Below are 13,002 nucleotides of genomic sequence, written 5' to 3' on the forward strand. Positions count from 1 at the left end.
CAAACAAAGTGAATATAAAAATGAATACTAGTTCGGATACCGCTGATTTTCATTTTCAAAACCATGCGAAATCATTCACCCTACAGGGTCATAATTATCGCGGAAATGGAATTTAAAGTGCGCCGCAAAAAGCGACCGTGCGCGACAGTGGTGGCAGGCAGTACCATCCTCTGACCTTGCGCTGACGTCATACTGTCAGCGCTCTATGACTGGTTCAGGGAAATGTCGTCTGAGCTGTCGTCTTCTAGTCAGCTGTGCTGGCCATATCACGTCGAGACCGGGAGGTACCCGGGTTCGAATCCCGGTGCCGGCTGTGCTGTTTGGGGTTTTTCCTGGGTTTTCCTCAGACGCTTTCCGACATATGTCGGCACAGTTCCCTTAGAAGTCGGCCCAGGACGCACATTCCCCCAGGGCGTGAGTCGTGACGTTGCCCACATACGTGAGGCCGACAACGGCAAGCCCTATCACCACCACCACTAGTCAGCTGTTCGGGGCTCTGAAGAAGCATTGCTCCCAGGGAAACTCCGGCGGGACAATGAAATCCTCCATGCCCACGGTCACCCTTTCAATCCCGAATCCCCCCGAGGATCAGGTTTGCCGGCAACAAAAGGAGAAAGCCCTCGAGACAAAAAGAAAAAGGCGTTGACCTCGACTGACCACTGAATGCGCTGACAGTATGCCGTCATCGGTCACGTGCGCATCCTTCTCCACCTCGTTCACCCTACGAGGCGAGTCGAGAGCGAACGCCCGCGGCTGCGTTTGTGTACATTGTTTGTTTTTTGTTTTTTTCTGAGAAAAAAATTTCATACATCAAAGCCTTTTGTGCTATTCGGAAAATTGACGCACATACTTTCATCAACTGTTTTGGATGGCCCTCTGTATACTCCTTTAAAAAGAGCAATCAGGTGACATTTAACGTCACTCGAAATACTGCCTCGTCTGTCAAGCTGTCCACCAGGAGTCACCATGCAAAATATTTTCGCTCTGCGGTGCGTTATAGCTGTGCAATCTAATTTACAAAAAAAAAAAAAAAACAGACTGAGAAAGCACGCGCGGACGGCCGACACGATGCTCTCGTGACATGGAGAAGGCTCCCTTCCCTGCCTTTTTTCTTTGTTTTTTCTTCGCAGCTCACGCGCCGCCTATACATACTTGAGCTGTGCCGCTGTACGTCGCTGTACGTCACTGGTCACGTGAGGGGAGTAGCATACGTCACGACGTCCTCTCGTTCTGCGGTGCGCTCTTTTCACGAGGAGAAGGATTTTTCAAAGGTGTGCGGAACAGAGCCCTCGCGCTCGATCTGTAGATCACCTGCGCTCATCGTTCTTTCGCAGGAACTCATTTTATTCGTTTACCGTATTTTCCGGTGTATAACGGGCGCGTTATACAGTAAAAAAGTGTTCTGAAGAGCTCCTGCGCGCTATCTAACGGTGCGCGTTATACAAAATATTTTCCTGCAGAGTTCTTTCTCAGGTCGGTGACGTACAAATTCTAGCCTCTTCCAGGGTGTGCTGTGACTTTCTCCCAAATCTCTTAGGGTCAGTTGACAAAACCGGCAAAAGGGCACCGAACTTCATAAAAAGTTAATGATGCTGCTTACGGTCAATAATCCTGAATTCATTTCAGAAGGCTGGCGTGATTGAGAAGAGACGCGAAACCGAAAGCGAAGAGGCGACTGAAGTCTACTATATGACACCGACTCTGTTGCATCGGAGTTTAACGGCTTTGACTAAATGTGCTTCAAATAATGCATATGCATATATGATACACCGCCTCGGTTTATTGTGTACACTGGTGGCAGCACAGAAGGTTGTAGCAACATTGCGGTGCGCGTTATACATGGAACTTTTTTCAAATTCGGTCCGTTTTTAGGGGCGCGCGTTATACACCGGAAAATACGGTACTCTGCACCAAAAAACGAAAAAAAAAAAGGTGGTCACCTCAGTGCTCTTTTCAGACATGTACAAGCCTGCTTACTGCTTTGCTTTCAAAGCGCAACTGAAGCTCCCCCTCATGTGTTGGAGGTTCTGTGAGCTTCACTTTATGACCCTGTCCCCGCGTTCGTTGTCAAGCAATCTCATGCGCTATGTAGAGCATAAACTAAATATAAACCTCCCGAACTGCGACTTGGGAAGGCCGGTCAAGGTCTAATAAGAAACACGCTGTTCTCTCATGGCGGGAATTTTGGAAGGCGAGTTTTAAAGGCGTGAGGTACGAGGACATTTGTTCGCATTGAAATGGGAAGCCCGAGGTGAACTGATACGACTCGAAGTGTTTTCGATAGCATCAGATTCAACATGGGGGTAAAGACTCGGAGTAAAATTCATCACACGTTTGTGTGTCAATTGGTCGGACACCGTAACTATACTGTGGCCTATAAACAACATGCAACGCGTCCTTATTGAATCTTCCCCATCATCCCATCCCATCATCATCCCATTTATGCGTGTGTGTGTGTGTGTGAATCTGCGGCTATCAAAAACACTTCGGGATGCGTCAGTATGCCCCCCACCCCCCTTCTGTGTCACGGTAGCTCTCCACTACTCCCTACTTGATGACAACACACACCTTCTGCGTGTCTGGACTTCAACTCTCACCGGGCAAAACATCCATTTCAAAATTCCCCCCATGAGACAACAGTGTGTTTCTCATTAGGCCTTGGCCGACCAGTCGGAGTATGGAACGTCCCATGGACGCTTCGAGGTTTACCGTATAGTCCCGACTCTTTCTTTTATTCTTTTCTTCCGCCTTTGCATTAGCCAGCTTGTGCTGCAATAAATAGTTTATTGCTGGTTATAAATCTTCCACTATATCCGAGTGACATTCTCTATAGAGTACTCCAGCGGAAGATGCGTAAAAGCTTGCGGAAAGCTTTCATAGCTTTCCGGTGCGACGCGAGCACTCAGCTTGTATCAACGTTTATTTATTTGTTTTTACCTTCAGGATAAATAAATACATAAATAAACTCAACTGTCGTTGCGTGCTCCCATGGGTGAATAGCCTGCGGCTAAGTCATAAGATATTTCGTAGCAGACGACAGGGTCGTCTGCTATGCTTGTGTCGTCTGCTATGTGCGCAGTACCCGCCACTCCCAATATTCCGTGCGAATACTCAGCATGCTAGAACGCGGCAGAACTCCCCAGTTTCTTTTTCTTCTTCTTCTTCTTCCACTAGAATATTCTGTGGGGACGTCTCTCTTTTCCCTCAAACTTTTCTTAAGAAGATCTTGCTCGTATTTCCTGGAGGAAGCGCGCGAACGAAATGTTCTCAAGGTGTAGTACTGTCTCATTCCTACATCTATAGAGAAAGGACACGTTTCAATCATGGTGCATGTCAGCTCATGACGCCAGGTGGACGCATTTGCTAACCTTGTGCTCGACAAATGACAGCTTGCTTCATTGAGAGGTTATTTCTGAACGAGGGAAGCCCCCTTAGTGCTATTTTTTCCGTTTGCACGGCTAAATGAGCGCCAGTGAGGCTCTGATGAAACTCGCCGTTCCATTCGAACCGAAGGACCAGGACCCGCAAAGTGCCGTGTCACACAATAACGAAGGATTCGAGAGACACACACACACACAAAAAAAAAAAAGGAAAACGGGGGGCTTTCTCAGTCGGAGAAGTCCGTGAGGTTATGCACGTAAAATTTAATTCGGTGACTTTTAATTTAATTAGCCAACTTATTTATTTTTATTTATTCCGTATTAATATTATTTTATTTATTTATTCGCTAATTTAATATATTCGCTAAATTAATTAACAATTTATAAAATGGAGCTAATTGTACTAATTTGTTTAGTTTAACCTTACACCAAACCGGAAGGCCAGAACGTTACATGAAAATTCACACATCGGAAAGACGTCAGACATCTTTCTACTGTGGAAACCCCTGGGTTGTCTTTATTTTCACTTCTTTCGAAATCGCGTCTACGTGAGAATGTAGATAGGGGGTTGCTGAATGTTCTGAAGATTCGCGTGTGAATTATTTTTGTGTGTTCTTGCTCGTTGGTTGGTTGGTTGGTGTAAAAAATAAAAATATGGAGATGTTGGCCCAACTCTACATTGGGCTGGCTACTCTAGCGCGCTTAGGCTACGAGGTCTCGCTACCGAGGACTCTAAAAGGATGTTTGTCCCTTCAAAGTCTTAAGGAAGGAGATAGAGAGATTGTAGTCTTTGGTTCAATCATCATCATCATCATCACATTCCAAAAATGAGAGCTTTGACAACGATACATAAGTAAATGACATATTATGTGCGCACGGTGTTCGTAACAAATGTAAAGCTTTGGCTGATTAACGATACGCAGAGAAACTAACATTTTAATTCACTCCTACATAAAATTTACGCGAAGCGAAACGTTTTCCGCGAGGCATCAAATTTATCAAACAAATTTATTGACATTTATTATGATATTCGTACGAATATATGACATAATTACGATATTGGGTCGTGTACCTCGTCACGTTTCTCATCTTTTTATACAGGGTGTTTAAAATTAAGCTTTCACTAGCACTTTATAAATAGGCGAACAAAAGAAGACTGGTGCTATTTTTCTGTTCCTTGAATAAGAAACAGGTGCTACATAATTAGCAGCACCTGTTTCTTACACAAGTAGCGTAAAGTTATCATCCGGTTTCCTGTCACCGATCGCTGTGTTTGCGTAGCGCTCGTGAAAGCTTAATTTTGAACATCCTGTGTATACGATCCACATTTCCATGAGAAATGAAATAAATTGAAATATAAAAGTAAAATCCTGATTATAATCTTATTATAATATTTGCGGAAGACCGGAGGATAATGTTATATTATTGATATCATTATAAGATCACATAGAAACGTTTTACAGTGGCGTGACATGTGGTGTGCTGTCACACTTGAGTCGTACTACCTATACACAAACACATGTGTTAGGTATCGGCTTGTGCGCACAAAGCACACACGACCCATGCACATTATACTTTTGCCGGTTCCACGGCTTGTATGTGGTGTCATTTGGATGCCTATGCGAGTGTGGACAGGACTAATGGTTGTAGCAATGCATTTAGTCCCCAAAGGGAATAAAATTACTCTCTTTTTTTTTTTACATTGACTGATGGGCAAAAGAAGAAAAAATGGAGGTGTTAGTTCCAGACCAAGCGGGACTGGCTACTCCAGGACGCCTTATTTGGGGCTCTTTCTTTTTTTCCCTTAGAGTGGGCCTGCCCACTTTCATTGTTTCTTTTATTTCGCAATAAATGACATGCGCAGGCTTGCTTTGCTTGAGCTGCGTTACATTCGTGTCTCTTCACGGTCAGGTCATAGTCACGATTTATTTGTTGTTGTTATGTCTCTTGAAATGGCGCGACCTCATTTCCATCTTGCTTGCAGAGCGTTCGCGTTGTGCACCTATACAGGGTGTTTGATGCAACGCGTCCAGAAATTATATTTAAAGCGAGCGATAAAAGAAAAGCAAGTGGTACTTTTCTGCTACTTGAGTAAGAAACAGGTACTTCTTCACTAGTAGCACCTGTTTCTTAGTCAAGTAGCTGAAAAGTAGCGCTCGTTTCTATTTTATCGCTCGCTTTAAATAAAAGTTCTGGACACTTTAGAGCGAACACCCTGTATAACGCACGCAAAGGCGACAGCGTACGATATACTAAAACTCTCTATTAACTGCTGAAAGTGTTATCGTACGTGGGAGGAAAGCAAGTGGATTTTCCCCCGTAACATCGATGCGTCGGCACGAGACCTGCGAAGTAATGAATTCAAAGTAACCCAATCACTTCAAAAATTAAATTCTGAGTATTTAATTACATGACTACTTTCTATCGCACAGTGTATCGTAATTACCTTAGTGAGTAAAGTTACTTTTGAATTACGCACTTCGTGTGCGAAAAACGTTTTTCACTAAAGTTTTTCTTTTTCAATAAAGTTTACATCAGGAGATTTTACTGCGTTATTTTTAAGGCATTCACCAAATTGTGATGCTCATGTAGCCTCAGTTCAGTGATGTTCTTATGTTTCTGCTAAGCATAGATTTCTAGTCATCATACTGCACTAGTAATTACATTTGCGCTTGCAATAAATATTTCCATATTTGTAGCGCGTTCCTCGGAGAACAATAAAGTTTACATGAAAAGTATACGTTGAAATGAATGTAACTTAATTACTTTTCAGGGATATATAACTCTCGTCATTACGTTGCAATTATGATTCTGTAATTCCATTTATGAGGACGTAGGTGCAATCGCAATTCAATTCCTTCTGAAAAATAATTTTTACAAGCCCGGTCGGCACCTATATGTCGACGGAGTGACAGACAGACTCCCGATATTCGTCCGGAATCCTCACATGCCGAGGCTGTACAAAACATACATGCGGCACAACGTGTCAGCAAGGACGCACGCTAAAAGGGTTACTAATAGCCTAAGCGATGAAGTGGCGGCGGGTTTTTTTGAAAGAGTGCGGAACAAAGGGGGAGAAATGCCATCCGAAAAGATCCCATCGCTTTCGTACGCTGCCACAAAGGTCGCCGCTCGTGCACCGGCATATCTTTGAACATGATCTGTCACGACAGCATGTACGCATGTCTATGTCTGTCATGAGTTGGGCCCGGGACTTTATGCAAATGCTTTTTTTTGTTTTTTTTTTTGTAGGCGTCTCTGCCAGTGCCCTGATGTTTCCCGACACGTTATCCAGCACGCGGAGAGCACGAAAAAATGTGTTTCGTTATGCATATTTTTGCCGAATTTGTAAAGGTGCACATGGTAGCATGTATCTGCGTGTCTTCATGCACATTTACATGTTTCTACTGCACATTTCTTTGCTCTGGTGTGCCTTCCCGGGTTTCCTGCCAGGTTGAGCTCTGACACACTCACTTTTCTAGGAGAGCTTATGGACACACATACTGTGTCGCAGCTGCACGAGTATAGCCTTGTTTTAAACAGCTTGCAGGTGATGTAAAGGCTGCTAACGCTTCACCACAACGCTTTCTCTAACTACGGCTCGCTCCTTGCTTCTGAGCTGTTACGCTGAATTGCGCGATGGCAGGCGACATTTGACATGTACGTTTAACATTCTATGATCCGTTTCTGTTTGCTGCACAAAGAGGTTCGTGGCATACAACAGGCTTTTGTGCCATACTCTTGGCATCACGTTTCATGAAACGAGAATTTTGCTGTGCATATTTCGAGCATATTTGACCGCTTCTTTTCGCATACTTCGGAAGATGTTTGTGCATAAAGTCCCGGGCCCTTCGCCACGTAAGTATGTTAACCATAAGCATTATAAGTGTACAAAGTGGAAGTATGAAAACGAGCATGGCAAGTACAGGCGTTGCTATAGCACAGCTATACAAACAAACGCGGCGATATAATAGCGTCCTACTCGAGCAAAAATGGCAGCTCCGAGGCGCGAAAAATCGAACTTGCTCGCGTCTCCCACCTTACGGCAAGCAGCGCCGTCGAACCTCCCGTCAGGGAGGGGAGTTTGTCGGAAGTGCATTGTTCACCCGGATGCGCATCCCCCGAACGGAAGTAGTTTCCCCATGCGAAGTTTACACCCGTGTAAAAGCTTGCGTCTCATCCAGGGCCGGTCTTTTGTCAGCATTATGTTTTCTCGGAGGATGTGCTGTTCTTCTTGGCGACCGGCCCGTGAGAAATCCAGACGAACAAATTGTTTTACAGCGAATTACCAGCCTAACATATCCTCTGCTTACTCAAAACTTCATATTTTTCAAACTTCCGTTTCATGGACCCAGCAAAACCTCAAATATGCGTGTGTGTGTGTGAGAACAAAAGTGTCCACCTTTGAAGGAATATCACGTGATCCCGTGCCAATATGCGGTATTAGGAGCTTCCTTCGCATCAATTATTCTCTGTTCTCTCCTTCGAAATTTATGAGGTACACGTGGTGCAGCTGCACCACTCATTCCCGACGGTTTCATAGCCCCCCCCCCCCCTCTTCAGACACACACAGACAAATTAAACGCTGTCAGCGTCATGGCAGTACTTGTACTACTAGTACTGGTACATTGGCAGGTACTATACGTAACGCTATGCTGCGGTATTGATGCATACTTCTTGCAACGCGTTCTTCTTCCTGCGTACTTTTGCAATGAGACAGCCAATCTAAAAATTGTAGACCTGCATATCTCTCCCTAACACGACGCTCGCTTTATGTATCTCCAAAGCTGCACACACCATTCGTTATCAGTAAACCCTCCTTTTGCCCTCGTCTGCCAAATCTCCGCGTATCTTTCGCGACTTTGACCAAACGGGGGATCTTCGTGGAACAGAGAAATAGTAGGCGAGCTAGCTGGTGCGGATACGATAAGCGAAACGCGAACAGTTGAAATATGTCAGTCGTCGAAAAAGCCAGACATGCGGCGGGATTTGAACCGCGCATCTCCGAGCGCCTATACCAATTCGACATATATCAACTGTTCATGTCCCTAGGCACCTTCAGGCCTGTGTTGTACTTGTCCCTTTATTTGTTCCAGCCTCAGAACAATTACTTTCCATATGGGGGAACAAAATCCTTGCGTTTGAGGAGTGAGCAAACCCCGAAACACTCAAGAGGGAAAACGGTGAACATCGTTTTGCGAGGGTTAAGCCAAGAAAATATCCGACGTGTGTCGCGTTAAGTTCAGCCGATTCTAGCAACGACAAGGCGAGTATCCGAGACACGGGCACTTCCACAATTTCCGAAAACGTCGACCACAGGACAGCGACATTGCACAGCACAAGCAGCAACGACACCCCCGCATACCTGGGGAACGGCAGCGGTTTGGAAGCAAACAGTCTGATGCAACCTACAATCCGTATGGCGACAGCTACGCTTCAGTAATGTGCGCATTTCGATCTGAGATGCGAGACCTTCGTGCGCCGTGGAAATTTTCCAGGATTGCACACTCCAGGGCTGACCTTGATTCCTGAACGTCACGGCGTGCGTCTTCGGTCACCGGAAATTTGTGGGGAAAGTACGTCATCGAAAGAGATTGCGTCCGCTATCAGACTGTGCGCACAAAAAGCAAAATTTCGAGATCGCCGTGATTTTGATAACTACAACAGTTTTATCTGTAGCGTAGGCAAGGTAATTGCGGGTGCACGATCCACATGCACATACATGACCTTTTTTGTTTTTGTTTTGGCGCGTGTGCAGTGTGAGCACGCTATTTCCCTGCGTACGCTACAACAAAACGCTCGCTAACATTTGGGTCAGGTTGTGGTCTGATGCGGTTGCCATCAAGAAAATGTGAAAGTCGTCAGAACAGCCAACATAATCCGGCGACGACAAAAATGGACGGAAATAAAATTCATCGAGGATGAAGTCTGAGCTTGGGCGAACACGGAGGGACACAAGCCAGACACAGGACAAGCTTGGTGTTTGTCCTGTGTCCCTCCGTTCTAGCCCAAGCCCAGGCTTCGAGTTAGAGATTCCCACGACGAATAAGTGTCAAAACAGACACGTTGTCCGAATAGCACGATAACTTCGATATTTTAAGAGGCATATTCCCAGCATGCAACACACTGTTTTTCTCGAGTCACCTCATACCAGGAAACGCGATACTGCGCGTCACTGCCTACCTGCGCAAACCAGTTTCTGCACGCCCTACTGGTGTGGCAGCTGCAAAGCACCGGGGTGACGGACGACACTAGCGTTGGACTGAGCTAGGTTAGCATGACCTCGCGGGCGCAAACAAGTTCTCCGTGGAACGGCACTGGGCGCAAGGCCACCGTCTCCGTAAGGATTCGGCACCCAATAAGACAGGTGTCCAGGCATACGTAGCTATCCTCGCATTCACACCACAAAACCACCACAGGACGAAGTATTAGCTGTCCACATATTTATTCACAATAGGACATGCTTGCAAGTGTTGCGTTGAGTCAGTAGAAAAATATACATATATATCACAACTGGGCAATATGTACACATCCATCTCGGAGACAGTCAAACCACGTATATACAATGTGAACATCTTTCATGACTAGGACGAAAGGGCAATGTAGCTCCACTGTAAATGAGCACCACAGACAACGAAAACGTCTCGACTGTCATACTGTAAGAGCCAAGGCCGTTGGTGACATTTCGAACGAAGTCCTATGAACTTCCGACTGTGTGGCACACAGGTCTGGAAGAGAAATTCCCCTCCGCAGAGGAGCCAGCTTGTGGTCGTCCAAGTGTTCACAATTTTCTACAACACTACCCCATGTCGCCTCTGACAGGCCCTTGAAACCAGAATTAAACGCTAACACTAAATTGGATATGGACTCTACTTCCATGGGAGCGTCCGTTGGGCTAACACCGAATTCCGATTCATAGTCTGCTGCGAACGTAGAATCCGTATCACTGTCCGTATCAGAGTCCACGGAGCACAGTGAAGATGACCGCCGCCAATGGGCGCCGTCCCTCTTGCTACGTTTACCACTTCCACAGTCATCGTCTTCCACAGAAAGAGCCCTGCGTCGCTTTAAACACCGTGACATGGGTTGTGGGTCCGTGTCGAAGCCCTGACGGTCACCGCTGCTCGCAGGCTGTACGTTCTCCTTGTCATCGCTGAGCTCATCACTGTCCGTGCTATCGCAATCCTCGTACGGTGACGTCACAGGTGACGCGGCCGTCACCAGCCGGTTAGGGTTAGCAATCGACGAGGCCTCGTTTGACGAAGTGCACGCAGCATCCAAATTTTCATCGGCCTCCTCGTGGCAAGGCGTGCCTAAGGCGGGAGGGGATCCTAGATCTTGTGGAGCTTCATCGACGTAAGTGGTGCGAGCTTTGTACAGAACAGTAGCCACAAGCAAGCTTCGATGCAAACTTGGTCCACCACGCTGGCTTCGCGATGTAGCTATTTTTCCAAGTGAAATGGCGATGAGCTTCTGTGCGTCGTTCTCCATGACAAAGTGTCGACGTTGGAGACACCACACAACTTCCTTTATGCCAATGCGACTGTCACTGAACGAATAAACAAATCTAATGGTGAAGTAGGACGCCGCCAAAAACACGCCACACCACGCAGAAGGCAAACAACAGACTGACCGTTACAGGAAGTGACTCGGAAAATTATATAAACAGCAGGAAGTGACGTCGAAAGCAACTATGAGAACCAATCACATTGGGCGAAACTGATGGGAGAGAAACGCGCGCGATTTTTTTTTACCAATAGGGGCTGCGCACCTCAAGGACGCGGATATGACGTCGGATAGGTATCTGTCTTTTGGCACGGCGAAGAACAAAGCAAGGAAAATGGAACGAAGGAGCGTCACTGACCTGTGTTTCCCCCGTGCGTAAATCCATGCCCAGGCACGATTTTGAGTTGTGTCTGCGGACGAACGTGAGCGTCGCTGCAGCTAGTGTGAACAGTAGCAACTCGAAAATTTCAGCCTTGTCAAAATTGTCTACGTTTCAGCGTTCTTCGCACATTCTAGCGAGTACCTAGTACTCACACTCGCATTGACATGCGTATTGTGAACGTTCGACATCGTTCGGCGCTGTTCAGTGAACCACATACCGTGTACGGTAGTTTGTACTACGCGTGGTACATTATTTCCCAATGATTATCTGTGATTTGGTATTCTAATGCAATTTTATGTAGCGCAGTACAATACTTTCTGTGTAGGCACACTTTTTCAAGATGGGTCGCTATGCATGTCCAGTAAGATCTAAGGTAATATGGTTGGACATGTTCGTTCTTGCGGCTGGTGCATTGTCAGTGGCCGACAAACCCTTACCCTTCGCACACGCGGTGTCTTGTGGACGGCTAATAAGACAATGCGTTATCAACTGGATGTTCAGCCTGTACTTGCAGATTGTGAGCGCTAGTGAAAGATTAGAGGAACATTTCTGCTGCTTCGGACCTCTATAGCTACGCTGACGAATAGTTGCCTTTCAGCAACAAGCTCATCCCTGTTGCTAATATGCGAGGATACGAGCAGAAAATCAGCTACGTCAGCTGCCTAGGTAATATCCAGTATACTGGTTCTGAGACAGCTAGCTCTTTTCCCACAAACAGTACGATAAAAAGGAAATTCGTATTGTCTTGTGAGCAGATAAGGCAAAAGAAGAGTATGGTTGTAAAAAAACACTCTGTATCTGCACGCTTCGTTCTCATTACATACCATAAAGCAGGTTGGTTGTATTGCATTCATTTTGATTCTCAACTGAAAAAGAGAAAAAGTTGCATACAAAAGTATTGAATGGGAATTTACTTGAGTCTTTCCACTGTTCACTGTATTAAATTTTAGCAAAAGGCATCTAATGAAGGATGTGTTTCATGCACCAACCGTTGCAAGGCAGACTCGGTTTGTAAAGAGGAACTCACTCAAATGCATCTAGAAAGGTACCTTAATTGGGGCACTGTGCAGGTTTCATAAGCATATCAAAGCAGCTAAGTGGGATAGTCTGTCGTGTCTTTGTTTCTGCGCTGTCATATCATGGTTTTTAAATCATGTCATGTCATATGATGTCATAAACAGATATTTCTTATAAATCTGCTGTGTTCTAATTAGCTTTTGCCATGTGTTTATGAAGTAGGCCTCTAGGCAGCATGTGTACAATATTTTCCACAATGCAAATGAACTTTTGTGGCATACTGCAGAAACTCTGCTGCATGAGACATCTAAGAGACGCAAGTCATTTGCAGTGCAGTCAGACGCAGTGCTTTTTTTTTTTTTTTTTTTTGTCGCACTTCCAAAATTTTTATATCAGGCACCGTATCGGTTTACAGCACCAGGCCCGGCGCTTGCCTTGAGATGGTCCTGCATAAATGCCGATGTTGACTTCTGCATTCTTGGATGCAATAAACTTGGGCAACGGAAGAATGTTTTTAACTAACAGCAGCTCTGATTCTCCACAGTGCAAAGGCTGAAGCCTGTTAATGGTAGCAGGAGAGAAACTATTGGTAACAAAATTCAATTATAATTGGCTGCAGATGTTATTGAAAAGATTACAGTGCTAAAAATCATGAGGAAAAACTTGTTGGCGGCTTATTTTTGGACATGGTTGGGGCTGTCTCTCTAAAGAAACTAT

General features: G+C 45.5%; 1 protein-coding gene across 1 annotated transcript; it reads right to left on the minus strand.

The window, feature by feature from the left end:
* Window positions 1-9,808: 9,808 nt before the first annotated feature.
* LOC135368383 (immediate early response gene 2 protein-like) lies at window positions 9,809-11,016 on the minus strand. The gene has a single exon (XM_064601600.1). The coding sequence runs from the start codon at window positions 10,869-10,871 to the stop codon at window positions 10,032-10,034; it is 840 nt and encodes a 279-aa protein (XP_064457670.1). The 5' UTR covers window positions 10,872-11,016; the 3' UTR covers window positions 9,809-10,031.
* Between the last annotated feature and the right edge of the window lie 1,986 nt (window positions 11,017-13,002).

Source organism: Ornithodoros turicata, chromosome 9 (genome assembly GCF_037126465.1).
Source record: "Ornithodoros turicata isolate Travis chromosome 9, ASM3712646v1, whole genome shotgun sequence".
NCBI lineage: Eukaryota > Metazoa > Arthropoda > Arachnida > Ixodida > Argasidae > Ornithodoros > Ornithodoros turicata.